The sequence below is a fragment of the Ascaphus truei genome, chromosome 5 (assembly GCF_040206685.1).
Source record: "Ascaphus truei isolate aAscTru1 chromosome 5, aAscTru1.hap1, whole genome shotgun sequence".
Taxonomy (NCBI): Eukaryota; Metazoa; Chordata; class Amphibia; order Anura; family Ascaphidae; genus Ascaphus; species Ascaphus truei.
In genome coordinates this window covers 166,526,445-166,546,113 of record NC_134487.1, presented here as the reverse complement: position 1 = coordinate 166,546,113, position 19,669 = coordinate 166,526,445, and the positions used below count along the sequence as shown (strand labels likewise).

At 42.4% G+C, this 19,669-nt stretch overlaps 1 protein-coding gene across 1 annotated transcript in view; it reads right to left on the bottom strand.

The window, feature by feature from the left end:
* The window catches only part of FSTL4 (follistatin like 4), a 1,082,354-nt gene that overhangs the window by 169,545 nt on the left and 893,140 nt on the right, over positions 1 to 19,669 (bottom strand). The window contains exon 7 of the mRNA XM_075601182.1: positions 14,654 to 14,820. Coding sequence (XP_075457297.1) covers positions 14,654 to 14,820 — 167 coding nt within the window. The remainder of the gene's footprint in view (positions 1 to 14,653; positions 14,821 to 19,669) is intronic.

Below are 19,669 nucleotides of genomic sequence, written 5' to 3'. Positions count from 1 at the left end.
TGACAAATTGAATTGTAAAGGGTGTCAAGTTTGCTAAGGTGGGTTTGAGGTACCGAGCCATATACTATGTCTCCATAGTCAATAATTGGCATTAGCATCTGCTGTGCGATACGTTTTCTGACCAGGAGACTTAGGGAGGATTTGTTCCTATAAAGTACCCCTAGTTTGGCATAGGTCTTGGTTGTCAAAATTGATTTCTTGGGGCGACACGCAGGTCACGTGAGCGATTCGCCCAATGAGGGCGAAGCAGCTCCATGACGCCCCTAAGCATGCCCCTAGGAATTCCCCCCATGGCCCATCCACCATGGACAGGGAAAGCACCCACTCACGCGGGTGACTTCACAGCCTCCGCACGCAGGCGAAGGCACCATGGCCCGGGCATTTAGTCAAAGGAAGTGTATCTATAATATTTTGTAAACTTGTGTAGCAATATTATGTTGCGGCAAAAGTGCTACATTTAAGGAGTTAGGGTGGTGTTAGTGTTGGTTCTGATCTGGAGCTCAGTCGCTGGAAGCTTTAAGAATTTAGTCTTGGTCCCAAACACCATTGTTACAGTCTTGTCAGTGTTTAAAAACAGTTTGCTTTGGGAAATCCAGTTTTCGAATCTCAAAAAGTCAGACTGAAGTATGTGTTGAAGGTCAGAGAGGCTATGGCTGCGTGCATATAGGATTGTGTCATCTGCAGACATGTGTATTGAGGCTTCCTGACAAGCTGTGGGAAGATCATTGATGAACACTGAGAAGAGTAGGGGCCCCAGAACAGAGCCTTGCGGGACGCCACAGGTGATATGGAGGGGAGAGATGGGACAATGAGAGATGGAGGGGGTTCTCACAAGGACCAACCGTGGGGGGAAGGGGGGAAGTGTAAAATGTAGTCCCAGGTCCCCGGGAAATCTGTCTGCGGCCCTATTCCCGAGCCTAACACTAGTTAGCTCAGTCAGATTAAGTTTTATGATTAACCACTTTATTTGTAAAAACATCTTATTGCACCTAGCTATTTTAATAGCTGATTTGGGAACATTCCCTTAAAATATGGCCCGGTTTTGAATCTCTTAAAATATATGTGTAAACCAAAGACATATCAAAATGTATGTCACAAGCCAGGATTTAGCCTTTCATTGTTGAATAATTCTGCCCTGTTATTCTGTAAGAATTTGTGTACAAAAACAACTACTACTGCTGCTGATACGTAGGCGACATCCATGGTGTTGGAGACCGCACAGAGGCGTCTGTGCAGGGCATTGATCGCACCCATAGACCGTGCGGGTGCACACAGGCGGAGGCAGGAGTGAGCGTGCGCTGCACAAGAAATCAGTTGAAATTGATTTCTTGGGGCGACACGCAGGTCACGTGAGCGATTCGCCCAATGAGGGCGAAGCAGCTCCATGACGCCCCTAAGCATGCCCCTAGGAATTCCCCCCATGGCCCATCCACCATGGACAGGGAAAGCACCCACTCACGCGGGTGACTTCACAGCCTCCGCACGCAGGCGAAGGCACCATGGCCCGGGCATTTAGTCAAAGGAAGTGTATCTATAATATTTTGTAAACTTGTGTAGCAATATTATGTTGCGGCAAAAGTGCTACATTTAAGGTATGCAGCTTTCACATTTTAAAGGAGATGGAGCTTTAGTTTCCAAAAACTGTGTTCCTAGAGAGATAACATTCTACAAAGTGGTAACGACACAGTAAATTGATATAGTTTTATAACTTTGAAAGACACAGCTTTAGCTGGATGCCATGCCATAGGTTGAATTTTACATTTGAAGTTCCATTGTAGGAAATGTGGTCTGATTAGTTTGCCTGTATTTACGATTCAATACAGCTCCTACATGCTCTGGCACTGAAAGTGTCAGATCTATTGAAATATCAACATATTGTTTTAGAAGGCTTCCCTAATTTCTGGAAAAAAAAACAGAGATCAAGAGTGTTTAAGATCACTGACTGCCTCTAAATGCTGAAAGGAAAGATGTTAAAACAACTGAACAGGGACTTTAATTGAAATATAATTAATGATTTACAGTAGGTATTACTTGTTATGACTTGTTATGGCTTGATAAATATTAATTATCATTCTTCAAAAGATGAATCAAGCTTTTTCAATGTGTCATGGAAACTATACACAAGATCAAAAGTAATCTAAATTGTTAATTACAATTAATAGAAAAATTATAAACGTAATGGAGTACTAGAGAACCTTTAAAATAAGTGAAAATGCACCACTACAAGAAATTGTGTCTGGTCTCAACTTGAAAACATAGGCAGAGTATGTCTGTCAAGTTACTCTTTGGCATCAAATATATGTGTGTGTGTGTTTATCTATTGATCTATATTTCTATGTATTTATTATATGTATGTGTATTTGTTTATCAAGATATGTGCAAAACAAAGGAAACATCTCAGAACATATATTACAGTTTAAAAGCACTGTAGTTGGGGAAGACATTCAGTGATGAGAAAAAGAAAATATAAACATTTTGGATATATTTTATGAACCCTTTCATGTCTATAATATCCATGACTCTAGAGCAGTGATTCCCAACCTTTTTTGTTTGGAGGACCCCTTGAAGTTTTTTGAAAAATCTCAGGGAACCCCTATCAGGCTGATACAAATTAGTTTAATTTCACACCTCATGAACCCCCTCTATTTCCCACCCTCTACCCATGTATTTCTCACCCCTCTATCTCACTCACTCACTCTCCCTCCACTCCCACCTCGCATGTATTTATCTCTCCTGCGTCTCACTCTTACTTCCTCTTTTCCTCACTCACTCCCCCCTCTCTCCTGTCACTCACCCTTACCTTCTGTCAATTACCCCACGCTCACTCAATTTCCCCCACAAAATACATACCAAAAAAAACCACCCCCTAAATATATTTAACCCCACCCCACAATACATAATAAAAATACCCGCCCCCGCCAATACATATTAAAAATGCCACCACCAATACAAATTAAAAATGCCCCCGTCACCCCAATACATTTTAAAAAGACCCCCACCACCCAAATACATTTTAAAAAGACCCCCACCCCCCAATACATATTTAAAAATATCGGGCCGCACGGGTAAAATCATCATATCTCCCCCAACACCCCTCATTATCATTCTCGTATATCTGCCCCAGCACCCTTATCCTCATATATCTCCCCCAGCACCCTTCATCATCCTCATTTATCCCCCCAGCACCCATCATCATCATCCTCATATCTCCCCCAGCACTCTTCTTCATCCTCATATACCCACCCCCTGCATCTCACATCACCCTCAGATACCCACCCCCTGCATCTCACATCACCTCCCCCCATGTATCTCATATCACTCCTCTCCCCTGCATCTCATCACTCCCCCACCCAACTGTATCTCATATCACACCCCCACACTGTATCTCACTTCTTCCCCCCCCCCATATGTCTACCTCAGGCAGCAGCGGTGGCAGGCAGAAGGCGGCAGTGGGCACGTGCAGTGGTGAGAGGCGGCGGCGAGAGGCGGTGCTGGGCAGGATGCAAGATAACAACAGAGCATGCAGGACTGCATGCACGTGCTCACTTTAGCTAGCATCAGGCACCGGAAGTGCCGTACTGCTAGAATGTATTCCTGCAGTCCTGTGAGCGGGTTCTGGGGGGTAGGGGGGAGGAGGCGGAGACTAGGGAGAGCCGGGAGGAGGTGGAGAGCCAGGGGAGAACCAGGAAAGCAGTCACGGGCAACACAATATAGGCGGAACCCCTGGGTCTGCTACACGGAACCCTGGTTGAGAATCACTGCTCTAGAGTGCCAAAGACAATTGTGCTTCCTTCAGAGTCATATGATCACTAGTGTAGCAATCACGGGGCTTATTCCTGACTTCAGAAACAGATTTGGAATTCAGACTACAATTGCAGACGTTCAAAGAACATCACAAGGACACAGTTTGAAAGGTATGATAAAATACCATTTGACCTTAAACTTTCCTATTTCCCCTTTTTTGAGCTGGCAACCATGATTCATATTTATCAAATTTACACTTTATAATATGTGGTTTGCGGCAACAAATGTATGCACTGTATTAAGACAATTCAGTGTTGAATGGATGCCAGGATAGTTTTTTTTCCTGTCTCATAGTATAAAGATATCAAAATATTCTTCACCTACTGTAGTTGTATTTATCCCTGTGTGCATCAGCTTGCTATCTGAGATATGTCAACTGTTTAGAATGAGATAGGCAATGCAAGTATTATAATAGGACTTGTTGTTTGTAAGATACTGTATGAAGATGTTTGATAGCAGTTTATTGAAATAGCAGCATGCAAGACAGATAAGGGGAAACCTGGGGGGAACCATGGTTGCTACACGGCACATACACAAAAGAAAATAACACTAAGTGATATAGGAAAGGAATTTAGAATTCCCAAAAGGAATTACAGTACATAAAACAGCTGCAAATGCTTGCCTGCAGCAGTGGAATAGCTAGGGAGATAGAGTGGGCTTGCACAGCTCCAGCAGATGGCAGTATTTGACAAGGTGCACTTGAGGAGCATGGTGCAGTTGAAAAAAGTCTGTTAGCATTGGAGAGTAAAGGGATGATGCACCGTGTCAGCCGATGCTACTAGTCAGTGCAAAGGATGCACAATCTGAAAAGTCTTTAGGTAATTAAAGACATGGGGTAAGAGATTATAACTAGCTTGCTGATGTGTGGAGGTTATGATGCCAAAGGAATAAGGCAACTCATGGTGTTTAAGGTGTGAAAGAGTGAAATGTCATACGCAATTAGGCTCATGTTCTTCCTTCAATTTTTAACCAATAAATGTTTACAATACAATAATACAGTAATACACTAATACAATAATAACTAAAACACTCTTAGGGTTTCCTAATTGTCCCCATGACAGTGGGCCCCAATACACACCACACCATAGCTGAGATAGGACGGAAAACCTCTACCTGTGTGAAAACCATAAATTGCTCCCCATTATCTCCAGGTTGTCTTTTACTGTCCAATTTAGCTGATGTAGCTGTTAGTTTTATATTCAAAAGACAGGACGTCCCTGACTGCCTTGGGTTGTTGATCTAGGGGAGTTCCTGCCGCTCGCTACCTCAGAAGCCCAGTTGTCCAGCACTCCAAGGAGTTCCCTGTCTTTGGAGCCATGGTACGGCTATATAGACTACTGAGGTATGCAGCTGAAACTGCTGTAGTGTGACTGGGCAGAAGCAGGTACACGCGTGAGTTCCCATCCCCTACCGTTAGTAAATGCCACCGCTCATGGGTCAGTGAGGTCTGTTGCAAAGTCTTGCAGGATGCATCAGGATGATGTCTTGTGAAAGATGACAAATACTTAGCCGGCAAACCTAATTTCTACCCAGCTGCTCTGCATCCCCACAAATTATGCAGACACGCTGGAAAGACTGCAAAGAGCTACAGTATAAAGCCTTGCAAAACTCTGCAAAGCCTTCCAAACTCTGCAAAATCTACACAATACCTTGCTAGAGGCTTGACTGAACTATGCAAGCTGTTTCATCAAAAGGTGCTATTATTACAATTCAGGGAGGTTATCTAGTGTTTTTTTTGTTTCCCTACATAAAAAAGATTGCTATAGTTCCCATTATCTATTTATGTCAGTGCTCCAGGTATATGTCCCAAGAAGGAGGGGCTAGAATAGTTTCAGTGCCTGCCATTTATTAGAAAGACAAGGAAAATGAAGTACTGCACTGTATGTGATAAACCGGTGTTAGAGAACAAAACGCTTTGTGAAGATTGCCTAAGAGACCCAGTAAAATAACCCATGTAGCCGATGTCCTATTTTCATTCAGGCGTGAAAGTTGCAGTAGTGCAAGATATTGAGGCGGTTTCCTCAAAATCAGCAAGTAGAGGCCAAAAGCGCACAAGTTTGCATAACAGTCTGGATAAGTTACAGGACTCATCCTCTGAGGAATCAGAGAAGGAGCAATTCTGCCATATGGATGCAGACATTGAGTAATTGGAAAATTACTTCTCCACAGAGGAATCAAGAGAAAAAAAGGTGAAGGAACCCCAAGCTGATGCTACTAATAGAGCAATGTCCACATACTGTATGAAATAAATGGATGTGTAATATAAAAAAACGGTATATATAAATAATGAACTGGTGGTCCGTGCGCTTCAGCCAAATAAGTATGAAAAACTGGTACAACTACCACCTCTCACCTGGACTCCGTCGGGGTAGCCCTCAAGCCAGCTTGTTGGTTCTTACCCCCAACTGCACGGGATCCAGATGGAGCTGCACCTCCTTCCTCTAACTGCGGGGATGGCAACCCGGGATGCGATTCCAGCTGGTAATGGCAGAGACCTGTGTAGACAGAGTCTCCTGCTTCTTCACCGGGTGCCTAACGAATCCTCCCGCGTTGTTGCTGTTAGGTGCCGTACAGGGGGTCGCGGCTGATGGGAGACTGGCAGACAATCCACATCTCCGAGGTGGTCGTCTCCGTCAGATGTCTTCCTCTCGCGGTGTCCACATGTGTGAATGGAGCCCCGTCCTCACACTGGCTACGCCGGGTCCACTAAGCAGCTGTGGAGGACATCCTCTCGATGGAACTGCTGCTGTAAATGTGCTCAAACCGGATAAGCGTGCTTCAATACCGGTAGAGAGGTAAAAAGTAAAGGAATGGAGAGTAGAGCACTGCAAAGGCAAAGGGCTGGAGGCAAAAAAATGATAACTATTTTTTGGGCATATGAGCCAAATGAAAAAACACACAAACTAAAAAAACTCTGATGCATTTCACGCCGTGGAGGCGCTTTATCAACTCTTTGATAAAGCTCCTCCACGGCGGGAAAAGCGTCAGAGTTTTTTTAGTTTGTGTGTTTTTTCATTTGGCTCATATGCCCAAAAAATAGTTATCATTTTTTTGCCTCCAGCCCTTTGCCTTTGCAGTGCTCTACTCTCCATTCCTTTACTTACCACAGAGGAATCATCAGCATGTGGCCTTGAGCTCATTTATTTGCTTTTTAAAACAGTTAGATACATTTTGCACATTTAGAACACATTCTTTCCGACTATAAGGATCCCTCAAGATGGCCGCCAAGTCAGGACATTTGCCTCTACCAACATGGCCTCTGAGGCAGGATGTTAGCCTCATTCTGGACTTATCGCCTGCACATGCTACTGTAGCTCCCTTTATAAGGCTTCATTACCTTCTCTTCCTTGCCTATGCAAGGGTCAGCTTACCTTGTTCCCTGCTGGAAGCCGTATCCTGCCTGTCTTGCTCTTGCCTATCTTTGACAACCTCGGAACTGTGACCCCTACTTCTCTGCCTCTTCATAGTCCGAAACACGTTGGTGTGTTTTGTACCATATTTTTTATCCATTAATTTAGCTTTATTTTTATGGGAACGCATTCCTGGTGGTTTATTGCTGCATTATCAGCACTGGATATAGTGCTCCGTTTTTCCTTCCCCTTTCTCTCTGGTGTTCATCTACAGATGGAGGCACACTCAACCCTCGGTCACTGGATACATTGGACTTGCTGCTCATCGTGGACAATTATCCCAAGTGAGTTTATTCCAGTTTGACCCCATTCATTCATCATTGTCCAATGTTATAGGATGTTTTATCTACTGGTCACACCGGCAGGTGTATATAATTGTATCCTTACCGCTATGCTATGTGGGATCATTTTCTACCAGGCTACATCCTATTGGACAGCTATATAACATAGGGTTGCTTTTCCAGGCATCATTCCATTTTTACTACGTTTTTTTTTTCAGAGCACCATACAACACATTTTTTTCTAACGAACCACTGTAACCAGGAGTATCTGGGGGCGGCCCGTAGACTAAATACCCGCCAAGCGAAATGGGCTCTTTTTTTCACCCGTTTCAGCTATATTATTTCCTTTAGACCAGGATCCAAGAACGTTAAAACCGATGCCTTTTCCTGCCAGTTTTCTTCTGAGGAGATGCTGGAGACTTACGAGGCGCCCACTATTGCTCCTTCCAGAATTGTTGCCGCAATGACTCCCACAGTCATGGACCTCTTCCGTAAAGCCCAATTCTGAAGTCCCCGCTGGCCTTTCTGTTCCTCTTTGTCAGCTCTTTGTTCCCTCCCCTCCATCTACAAATCCTCCAATGGGGCCATCAATCCAGGATTGTGGGGCACCCTGGTATTAAGAAAATGGCTGATTTTCTCAAGTGGATTTGTCACTGCCTGCATGGTACGCACATGAACTAAGGTGCCATGCACTCTACCATGCGGGTTACTTTATCCACTTCCCATCCAATCCTGTACATGGTCACACCATGGATTTCATTGTAGAGCTTCCCCCCTTCCTGGGGCATGACGGTAATCCTGGTTGTGGTTGAACACTTCTCCAAGCAGGCACATTTTGTCCCTCAGAAGAAACTTCCCTCTGCTCCAGAGTTGGCAGATATTTGCATCAGGGAGGTGTTCCACCTGCATGTCTTACCAACACAGATTGTCCCGACGGGCTACCAATTAATTGCAAGATTTTGGAAGGCTTCATCACATTGACCTCCATTTTTCTTCTGCCTATCACCCACAGTCCAATGGTCAGACACTCCTTGACAAAGACCACTAGTTGGTTGAAACGCATAGGAGGTATTTTTATTGTTCACCTATGTTGCAATAAATTCTTTTTTCACTTCATTCAATTTTTTGAGACCAGTGTTTATTAGTCATTTAGTTGGGATCCTGTTTGGTTTAGGAGTGCTCTGGAGACTGTTTTCTCTATTTGAGAGGACTAACCAGATATTGGAACAGTTCCTCTGGTGCGATATCTCTAGCAACAGGACGATTGGGTGGACCTGTTGCCTCTGGCAGAGTTCACCATGAATTTCCTATCCCAAGAGTCCCTGAAGTGCTCTTCCTTCTTCGCTGCATTAGGGTATAACCCAAACACCCTTCCCAGCGACTCATCCACGGTAAGGGTTCCTGCAGTGGATACCAGGGCCAATGACCTACAGGATCTCTGGAAGGGCAAACAGGCGACTCTTCACTCAGCAGCTGGGACTCAGAAGAGAAACGCGGACAAACATAGAAGGCCTTCCTCTGAATATGAAGTCAGTGATGAGGTCTGGCTCTTGACGCGGAATATTCATTTACGGTAACCATCCGCTAAATTGGGACCACATTTTATCAGTCCTTACAAGATTTCCAGAATAGTGAATGAAGTATCCATCCAGCTGGAGCTCCGACCATCACTTAAGATCCCCTCCACCTTTCATGTATCCATGTTGAAACCGGCAATCCGGAACCGGTTTTCGAGGACGCTACCTCCTCCCTCTCCTGTTTCTATGGATGGTCAATTGGAGTATCTGGTACAGAAGATTTTGGACTCTTGAATCTCAAAGGGATCCCTTCAGTACCTGATTGACTGGAAGGGGTATTGTCCAGAAGAAAGGTGTTGGGTCAAGACTTCGGATGTCCACTCTCCTGCCTTGGTCAGAGAATTCCACAAAGGTTTTCCTACTATACCTGCTCCTGGGCATTCAGAGTCTGCCCTAAAAGAGGGGATTCTGTAAGTATCCCTCAACATGGCCACCGAGGCAGGACATCTGCCTCTACCAACATGGCTGCCGAAGCAGGATATTAGCCTCATTCTGGACTTATTGCCTGCACCTGCCAGCTCCCTTTATAAGGCTTCATTACCTTCCCTTCCTTGCCTGTGCAAGGTTCAGCTTATCTTGTTCCCTGCTGGGAGCCATGTCCTTCCTGTCTTGTTCTTGCCTATCATTGATGACCCCAGTACTCTGACCCCTACTACTCTGCCTTCTCCAGCCCTGACCACGGAACAGTGACCAAGTTTATCCTGCCTTCTCCTGCCCTGACCTTGGACCCGGACCTTACTACTCTACTGTTCAGGAGTCCGATCCAAGGTACGGGTCGGTCTCTACTCTCCACCTCTGCCTAGCGGGTCTGTCTCCTGGACAGAACACAGCGATGTACATGATCATAACACCCACTGAGCCTAAGTATCATATACTCAGGGGCCTAGACAGAAAACGAATACCCTTCTTGGTTCATGAGGTTGTGAAGGAGATAATTAAGAATGAGTGGTTCCAAATATACAGGAGAGTTCACAAAAATGTTCCTTTCAAGGATAAGAATATGGAAACTCCCCTCCAAAATTGTATGCTGCAATTTCGAGTTTCACGGATGCACAACACTGCCAGTTGATGATGCAGCCACATTTCGGGATGCTATGGACAGGTGGATGGAAAGTACCCTGAGAAAATCATTTACTGCAGCAGAGGCAGCTTGTTAAGCCATCTGTGGCTATAACACCAATGTTCAAGGCGATAAAGCTGTCAATTACAAATATAGAGGAGACTCTAGAAAAGAGAGTCAAAAGGACTCAGATCATCAATGCATTCAGTGTTGAAATTGGTAGCTACATTTATATCAGAGATTCATTTGATTCAGTCAGGCAAGTGGCAAGATCTATGGCATTGTCCATAGCAGCCAGAATGGCACTCTGGCTACGGTCTTGGCTAGCGGATTCAATATTTGAAAATAATCTATGTTTATTTGTTTTTCAAGGTGATCACCTTTTTTGCAGAAAATTAGACTCGATAATCGAAAGGGCAATATTTTTCTGCCACAAGATATAAAAAGCTTCAATGAGCGAGGGAGCTAAAATCCGGAATATGAATTCCTAAAGGCCTGGAAGAGGAAGCGCAGCCACCTGGTGGGGGTGGCCAAAGCTCTATTTTTTGTGGTCCAAAGGGATATGGCCATTCATACAGGGTTACTGAAAGATTTGCATGAAATGTAGAGGGCTCAGAAATCCTGTGTTTGGCGGAAGACTCCCTCAGTTTCGAGAAGTCTGGGCTCAAACGATTTTGGATGCCTGGGTGCTCAGTATGTTTAACAAAGGTTTTTATCTCAAGTTCAAGAAGGCACAAGTTCATAACATCTCAACTGCCAAAAGACAAGATAGTCACTCATGATTTAAGGAAGAGTGTAAGAGAATTAATGCATGACAAGGCGATTAAGCCAGTTCTGATACAAGAAAAATGTAGATAGTCTACTCAGAAATCTTCCTCGTCAAGAAGGTAAATGGGGCTTTCACATGCAGAACTATTCTGAATCTAAAGAACAGTAAATAAACTATTCAATATAAGCAAATTCAGGATACAATTACTAAAGACAATCATTGCAGTGGTGGAACAGAGAGACTGGAGGAACAGTGGACCTGAAGGATACGTGTCTGCATATACAGTACCGATATGCAGCAGTCACAGAAAATGCCTGAGGTAACCATAGGGCAGGCACATTATCAGTTTAGGGTTCTTTCCTTTTGCCTCACTACTTCCCTAAGCTATTATAAACATTTGTGGCTGAGCTAAGGAAAGAGGTAGCTCAGAATTTTCATTATCTGGAGGATATTCTAATAAAAGTGCAGAGCAGGGCTAGGTTGCTCCAACACTTAGCAAGGGTACTAGATTTCCTGACATTATATGGTTGGCTAATCAATGTCGAAGAGAGTCAGCTGATCCCAACACAAAGTTTAAGGTTTTTAGGAGTGCAATTCAATATGCTGCCAGGCACAGTTTTCTTTCCCCGCAGCAAAAGAGAAAGCCTAAAAAAGATGATCAAGGCGGCAAGAGCCCGTGACCTGTGACAAACCTGGCAATGCATGAAACTGTTAGGCACTCTTTCAGCAACCATTTAGGTGTTGAAGTGGGCAAGATGGCATATGAGAATTTTCCAGCAACATTTTCTACAGCAATGGGACAGCCGATCAGGAAATCTACTCCAGTCGATCTCCCTAACAGAAAGGGCAAAGGAGTTTTTAATATGGTGAGAACAGGACAAAAACCTAAAAAAAAGAGGTTTCCTCTGCAGAACCAGGTCTGTCTCATGCTAATGATTGACACAAGTGGCACAGGTGTGGTACCCAACTCAATCCCAAGTGAGCTCAGGTGTTTCGAGGTGCAGGCAAATATTTTAGACTTGAGAGCAATAATGGAAGTGATGAGGTACATTTTCATTGAAGATTCAGTACAAGAAATCAGTTCAAAAATTTGGTCAGACTGTACAGTATAATCTACATAAGGAAACAAGACAAGAAATCAAACTCTTCTGCAAGAAGTATCCCCTATTGTTATTTGCGCAGAGCAACATCAGGTAGATATTACAACAATTCATATTGCAGGGAAGGAAAAATTGCAAGCTGATGCATTTTAGACCAGGAGATTGGTCCCTTGCAAATACTATCTACAACAAGCTAGTGGTAAATTGGGGATTTCCTAATATAAACCTCATGGTGGAAGCAGGAAACTAAACAAAAATTCTAAGTAGATTATGTTTGAGAAACCACCTATGTGGATGCCCTCTCATTCTCATGCAATCTCCGACTGGTTTATCTATTCCCACCAATTGCTGATACCGAGGGTTCTCAGGAAGATCAGACAGGACAAGGCAGAGGTAGTGGCAATATTTCCAGACTGGCCACCCAGGGCCTGGTTTCCTCAACTAATCAACTTGCTAGCAGATGAGCCATGACAACTGCCAGTGTTCTCGGGTTTCCTATTAAAGGGCCCAATACAACATCCCAATCCAAGAATCTGCAATTTGACGGCTTGGAGATTGAACGGAAACTGCTCAAAACCAAGTGTTTGCCCTAGTCATACAGACCTTAATGGCAGAAAGGAAATTGTCTATTTATACAGTGTATTATAGAAGTGGCTACGCTTTTATGTGCCAGAACATAGATTTATATTATAGTCGCTTGTTTCTGCAACTTTAGAATTCTTACAAGAAGGCTTGAAGCGGAGTCACAGCATTAGTTCCTTGAAGGTCCAGATATCCGCACTATCGTCATTTTTGGCAAGGCAATTTTCTACGGTGGAGCTCATAGTAAGGTTTTTTTAGGTACTGCGGAGAATCAGCTTCAAGGATCCAGTTCCCACCTGCGATTTATCCTTAGTTCTACAGGCATTAGTAGGAGCTCAATTTGAACCACTTCTGCAAGTGGTGTTGACAGCTGTAACATCTGCATATCGTATTAGCGAGCTGCAAGCTTTATCCATATAACAGGCGTCCTGAGGTCTGTTCCTGCCGAAAGTCATTTCCACATTTCATCTGAATCAAGGGCTAATTTTACCTTTGTTTTGTCCGAAGCCTTCAAATGATAAGAAGCGGATCCTACACTCTCTGAATGTAGTAAAGTGTTTGAAATATTATCTCTCCAAAACGGAGAGCTTCAGAAACTCACACAGTTTATTTGTGCTCCTGATGGGAGTAAGAAGAGTGCAGGCTGCCTCAAAGTCAACAATAAACCATTGAACCATCAAAAGAGCCTACACCATCCAGAAAAAAACATCTCTAAAACTGGTAAAAGCCCATTTCACAAAGTCCATGGCCACATCCTAAGCAGTAAAGGCACCGGGTTCCCACGCAGAGTTAGGCAGGATGACAGTTTGGACTTCTATTAACACTGTTATAAAGTATTATAGTTTGGATGCGCATGCCACGACAGACTCATGCTTTGGCAGGAAAGTACTTCAGCCTGTTATCACAGCTCAACTAAGAATGTTATACTTATTCAAGAGATGAGGTATATGGTAATTTTTTCTACGGTGCTCCTTGTTTGGGCACTGCTTTTGCAAGATCCATTGGTGTCAACTGCCATGGCGATAAAAGGAAAAGTGAAAATTGTATCTATCTTACCATCATTTTATTTTCTTGGAGAGTCCATCTATGTCAGTGCTCACCAATCCCCTCCCGATCGTTATTGTTATAATATTAATGTGTGTAGATGATATATTTTAGCTTTTGTATCATAAGACTACCTGGGGATTAGAGGGGGAGCTATTTATGGTCTTCTAATTGGTAGATTTTTCCTGTCCTGTCTCAGCTATGGGGTGGATCTTAACCTATTGGTGCGCACTGCCACAAATTATGGAGAAATAGATAACAATTTTTACTTTTCCTAACAAGTCCCATCTTCCATCAACAGTTTGTTTATCTGGTACCTTTAATCAACAGTTTGTTTCATCAACAGTTTGTTAATCAGTCTGTTTATCTGTTTTTCAATTAAATTATCTGTTTGGTTTAAAAATATTTTATATAAAATATGTATCACTACTTATATTCCGCTTTATTCCCTTCAGACTGTAATTTTCTAACATCAATGGATTTGAAAATGATAGGCAAGCAAAGCATCAATCTAAGATATCTAGTCATGATTAAATTGTGCCATGGCATAAGGTGAGGAACTCAATAATTTTACCTGTATTAACATACCTGGACAATTTAAATGTCACAATTTGTACATCTAGAGCAATGACACTACACATATTTTTTTTAGACTGCTCTTCCCATACAACTACTGTGCATACAGTATGAGTATATCCTTTAAGCTAATAAACTTAATAAATGTTCTTTTGGCCTCTCTTTATAACAACAGATGCATCTGTTTTTTTTTGTTTTTTTTTAAGAGGAGGGTAAGACAATATATAGACAACAAACTCCATTATCATCTGTTAAATAGTTCTAATCACCCATGAACATGGACTCAACAGTAACTCCATTAAAAAAAAAACACTACAAAGTACAGTACATACATATTAAATAATTTACAGCCTGATAAATGTAAATAAAAAACTAAAGAGCAGACATCAGAAGAAAAAAAACAATCATTCTCAAGTCCAGTGAAATGTCTAAGGAAATTTTGGGACTTACATTTATATCTTCCAGATCTAAGAAGTTAAGTATGACTCCATTACGTTTCCATATGATGGGAGGTCGTAATGTTCCATGAATTGCACATGTCAACACAGTACTTAATCCAACTGTTACTGTTGTCACACTGACCATCTGACCTTCATCAAGAGTGAGCTGGACGACTTCTGGAAAATAACAAAGGGGATACAAATTATGAAAAGGGATCAAAGAGAGACATTAGCCCACTTATAATATACTGTACAATGCTTTTGCATACAATACTTTCTCTTGAATTGTTGATAAAGGGGTCTTTGCCCCAGAAGGTGTTATCTCATGGAATTGCACCCCTTAGTAAATATAAAACATTGCAGGTCCAACATTACTGTTCTTCAAAGTACAGCTGGATCACAATGTTGGATGCTGTTTCTGCATCATTGAATAAGGATGATTATTTATTTATAAAAATGTTTTACCAGGAAGTAATACATTGAGAGTTACCTCTCGTTTTCAAGTATGGCCTGGGCACAGAGTTATAAAAATACATGGTTATATTAAAAGAACAGAGGTTATACTGTCAATTCACAGGCATGTCATGGACAGATAAAGATGGAAAATTGGGTACAAGGGATAAAGGGGTTTCTGAGTTTCAGATTGAAATAGACAAGCTTTAACATCACTTTAACATCACCAAACATCAGCGAACGGTAGCAAAAGGCTCACACCCTTTAACTGTCCTTCGGCTGCACCAATGGCTGTCCGCCTTAGGGGCAATGCAGATGTACACTCGGGGTGTTGCGATTCAATGCAGCTGTGCACACAAAGTTCTTTGTCTTCTTTGCTCATTAACATTCCAGTGGGTGGGGTTAAAGTTCTACAAAGTACAAGCAAATGTTAACCCATAGCACACTGGTCCTATGCAGAAGGAAGCAGCTCTTGGGGAGCCCCATCAGGCGGATCGCCTTTGGGGCAATGCAGATGTACACTGGGGGTGTTGAGATTCAATGCAGCTGTGAGCACACATATTTTGATGTAAAGGCATTTGAAACAAATCTAAGATATAACCACAATTTTGGATTTTAAAATAGTAGTCTATTAAATACTTTGACTAGAAGTGTGTTTGACGCTACACTTACAACTGAGCAGCCCTTTAAACCAAATATGTGAGTTTCTGTGATAACATTTAATGGTGGGGATGCCAATATAAGGCAACACAGTTCCCAATATTGCAGAAGGATTTTTGTATGAAAGGGTTAATGTATCCTGATTGTCTGTGATGAATTTGATTGAAGAGACTATAAAAGGGAGGGGGCTCCCTCTTGTGGTTACTGTACCCCTGACGAAGTGAGACATTCTCACGAAATGCATAGGGTGAAGTTAGACCCTACTCAATATCCTGCCTTCAATACCTAATTGCATGTGGGAGTTCCTGTTAGTCTCAGGGGAGGATTGAATGCCTCTGGGACACATGTAGCATAGAGGATATTAGCCTCAGCGAAATAACGAGCTTTGCTATTGCTGAGCCTTGCCATCGTGACATTGCGCAGTCACGTCATCACGCGAAAAATTTTGACGTCATCGCGGGAGGCGAGGAGGACCCAGGAACCGAAACCAGGAAGGAACCAGAGTGTGGAGGTCGAGTCGAAGCCCCGAGTCGAAGTACCATCTACAGCTGTTGAGAGCGGTGATTCAAATGGGCAAAGAAGGAGATGACTACAAAGGACCCCCAAAACCAGGCTTAATACTGTAGGTTGGGAGGCGTCTAAAGAACGAAAGTTTGTGAGTGGCATATTTTTATGACATTTTAGTTTCTAGCAGATCTGTGCTATGTTATTATTTTCTTTTCCCATGAAATTGCTGCTGAGACTGTTTCATTGATCAGCGGAGCCATTCTTGTCATCACGTTACTCTGTTGTGAGTTATTTTTCAAACAGAAGTTACCAATGTGTATTGTTATATACTAGATATATGGTAAAGGGTTGCATAGAAATCCATATGAGATCAACCACTTTATAAGTTTATACCACACAGAGGGGCCTATGCAGAGAGCAGCGCTATTTCGAAATTCGCCATTTTTTGGAGAAAATCGCGCAGAAAGCAGCAGAAAATGGCGAGTTCCGAAAAACGCGCCAATTTTTCTTTTCTATTTGTAAAACTCGCCTCGCGGCTGGCGAGAACCTCAATCTCGCCAGTTTTAAAAATATCCATATGCAGAGAGGCGCGAACGGCATCTAGCGGCTGTTCGCGCCAATAAAATGGCGCGATTGTCTCCTTTTTGCCTCGCCAGGAAAAACTGGCAAGAAGCTGCCGCTCGCGGCCATTGCAAAGGGAAAAAAAAGGCGCGAATTTGTTTTTACACGTTTCTGAAGCGCATCTCGCCAATTTAAACTCGCCACACGCATCCATGTTAAACATAGCAGAATTCGCACTTTTCTGCATATGGAGAATAAAACTCTCCAAAAAAGCTACTTTTTAATAAATTCGCCAATTTTTAAATTCGCTGCTCTCTGCATAGGCCCCAGAGTGTTAACTAAGTAGTGGTTATTTGTTTTGAATATTTTTTACACAGAGGTGATAGTGTAATGTATCATGCAGTGCATGTAAACAATGTTTTTCGTACTTTATTTTTTCATGAAATGCACTGAGCACGAGTGAGGACCAGTGCAAAGGAGGACTATTTTTCCACAAGGACTATTTCTATGGGATTTGGCAATCCTAGAGACGTTTCGGCTGCAGAACTTCAAGAATTAGGTGGACACTCAACAATTATTTTGTTTTTATTTGATATATTAATTTATTGTATGTTTACTCACCAACACGTCATTTGTAAAATTTTTTTTATATATTTGTATATATTATAGAATTTCCTTAGGTATAGCACTGTAGTTGTTCATCTCTTCATTATATGAACTTTTGCTGACTTTGTAAATGTAGGTAATGTAGCAAAAATTGAAAATGTCCCATTTCATTACGTGAGGGAAGTTAATTTTCTCTGACCTTTTGTGAACTATGGCAAATGTTCAGCTTTTTACAAGTGATGAAGGTTCAACGTTCGCCTCATTGGCAAACCGGGGACGTACTGTACTGTAGTTTTACTCATCTGTCCTGGATACTCAGTTTGAGGAGAGATAAGTATCACAGGGTTTACAAACAGAAATTACAGGAATTAATTTAATTTACAGGATTTCGTTCATATTTGTAAAAAAAAACACAACCATACTTAAATCACCAGTCTGAATTTAATTTACAGATTTAGCAGGCTTCATTGTTCCCACGTATCATATGGGAGAAAAAAGAACCCAGTCTTCCAGCACTCAATCACAAACAAATGTAGAATTGTAAATTTAAAATACTTTATTATTTGCCAAGAATAAAAAAAAGGGTGTTAAAACGTAATTAAACGGTGTATTACAACAGCACGTGACTGTGTCCAATTGTAACCCACCTAGAGCTGGGTGGGTGGATGTAGTAATAAAATCCCTTATAGATATTCGGGATTTGGACTGCTATATGTTATAGCTTCCTAAAAAGTATAGGAGAGGAGCCTATAAAAACTCACCCAGAGGTATTGTCAATGTAAGTGTATCCGGGCATGTAGTGCACACTCAGATGATACACTTATGGTGCAATTTATAGTATACTATGCAAAGTCAGACCGTATCCACCCCTATTGTGGGAATAAACTGCTTCCTGCTTGATACCTACAGCGTAATAGGCGCTAGGTCAATTGCGGATTCATATTGCGCCCATATAGTAAAGTAAAACACAGGCTTATAGGCAAATATTAGGTGAGGTATATATTAGCATTCATCAGGTATATAGTTTATTTACTGCAGAGTGTTGATTGATATAGAAACACCATAGATGGTAGTGATGATGCCGTTGTGTTTCTAGGTGTGCTGTAAACCCTAAGGGCTCACCTATGGTACTGTCAGTGAAGTGTAGGTGGTCTAAACTCAGTATAGAACTCTGTGTGTATTGTAATTGCTTGTTGAAGCAGACTCCACTATGTTTGTGGTTGCTGCAGCTGAGATCAGCACTGGTTATGGGGCTAATAAATACACATAACAACTGACAGAATATATGAATCTACTGAGCAGATGAACACACTGACGAAATGCCAATAGTACCAACTAATAGGGTATGTGTAGGGTTAATGATGGGATGGATTCAGTGTACAATCACCCCACCCCCCTTTCCCTGTATAGCAGCTATATACCTAATGCCAGTTTATAGTGGGGCCGGTCTAACTGTAAATCGCATAGTCCCCTATATCAGCGCTGATCTTGGTTATATCAGCGCCGATATGTTCGAGGACATGCCTGTCTGTGGGTGAGTTGAATAAGCCCCTTGAGGTAGGAGGATCACGCTGTATAATTACAAAGCGCGATCCCGGCTTAACATGCACGCCGGGGGAAGCCGCAGATCTCTCAACGCGGATCAACATCCATCTGCTGTTGAATTTCAAATGAACTGGCTTCCCGCGTGTGCAGGAGAGGATTGCCGAAGTAAGAGGATCACACTGTATGGTCACGAAGCGCGATCCCCGCTGAACATGCACGTCGGGGGAAGCCACAAATCCCTTAACGCGGATCAATATCCCTCTGCTGTTAGATTTAAATGAACTGGCTTCCCGCGTGTGCAGGAGAAAAATGCCGACGCGTGCGTTTCACGTAGTGAACGCTTCTTCAGGGCACGTAGTTGTTCCCACTGATGGATCTTTACAATGTGATATTCTGTACCGACACTACAATCGAAACCTGTGAAAGCTCTGTAATATTCTGTTATAATGAGATGCATTGTGTTATATGGTAGAAAAATGTCAAGCGCTGTCATACACCTGTATTTTAGTGCTTCTTACTGACTCAATATATTTTTACATATACTATGAAAGAACCAAGAAAATGTTAGGGAAGCTGCTACATATCAATCAGCTTTTGCTTTGTTGCAAAGTTAATTGTTGCTAAGTGCGACCAGATTGTTGCATTTGTTAGAAACACTATAGACAAACTGCGTGTTAATCTGAGTTTTTGGGTT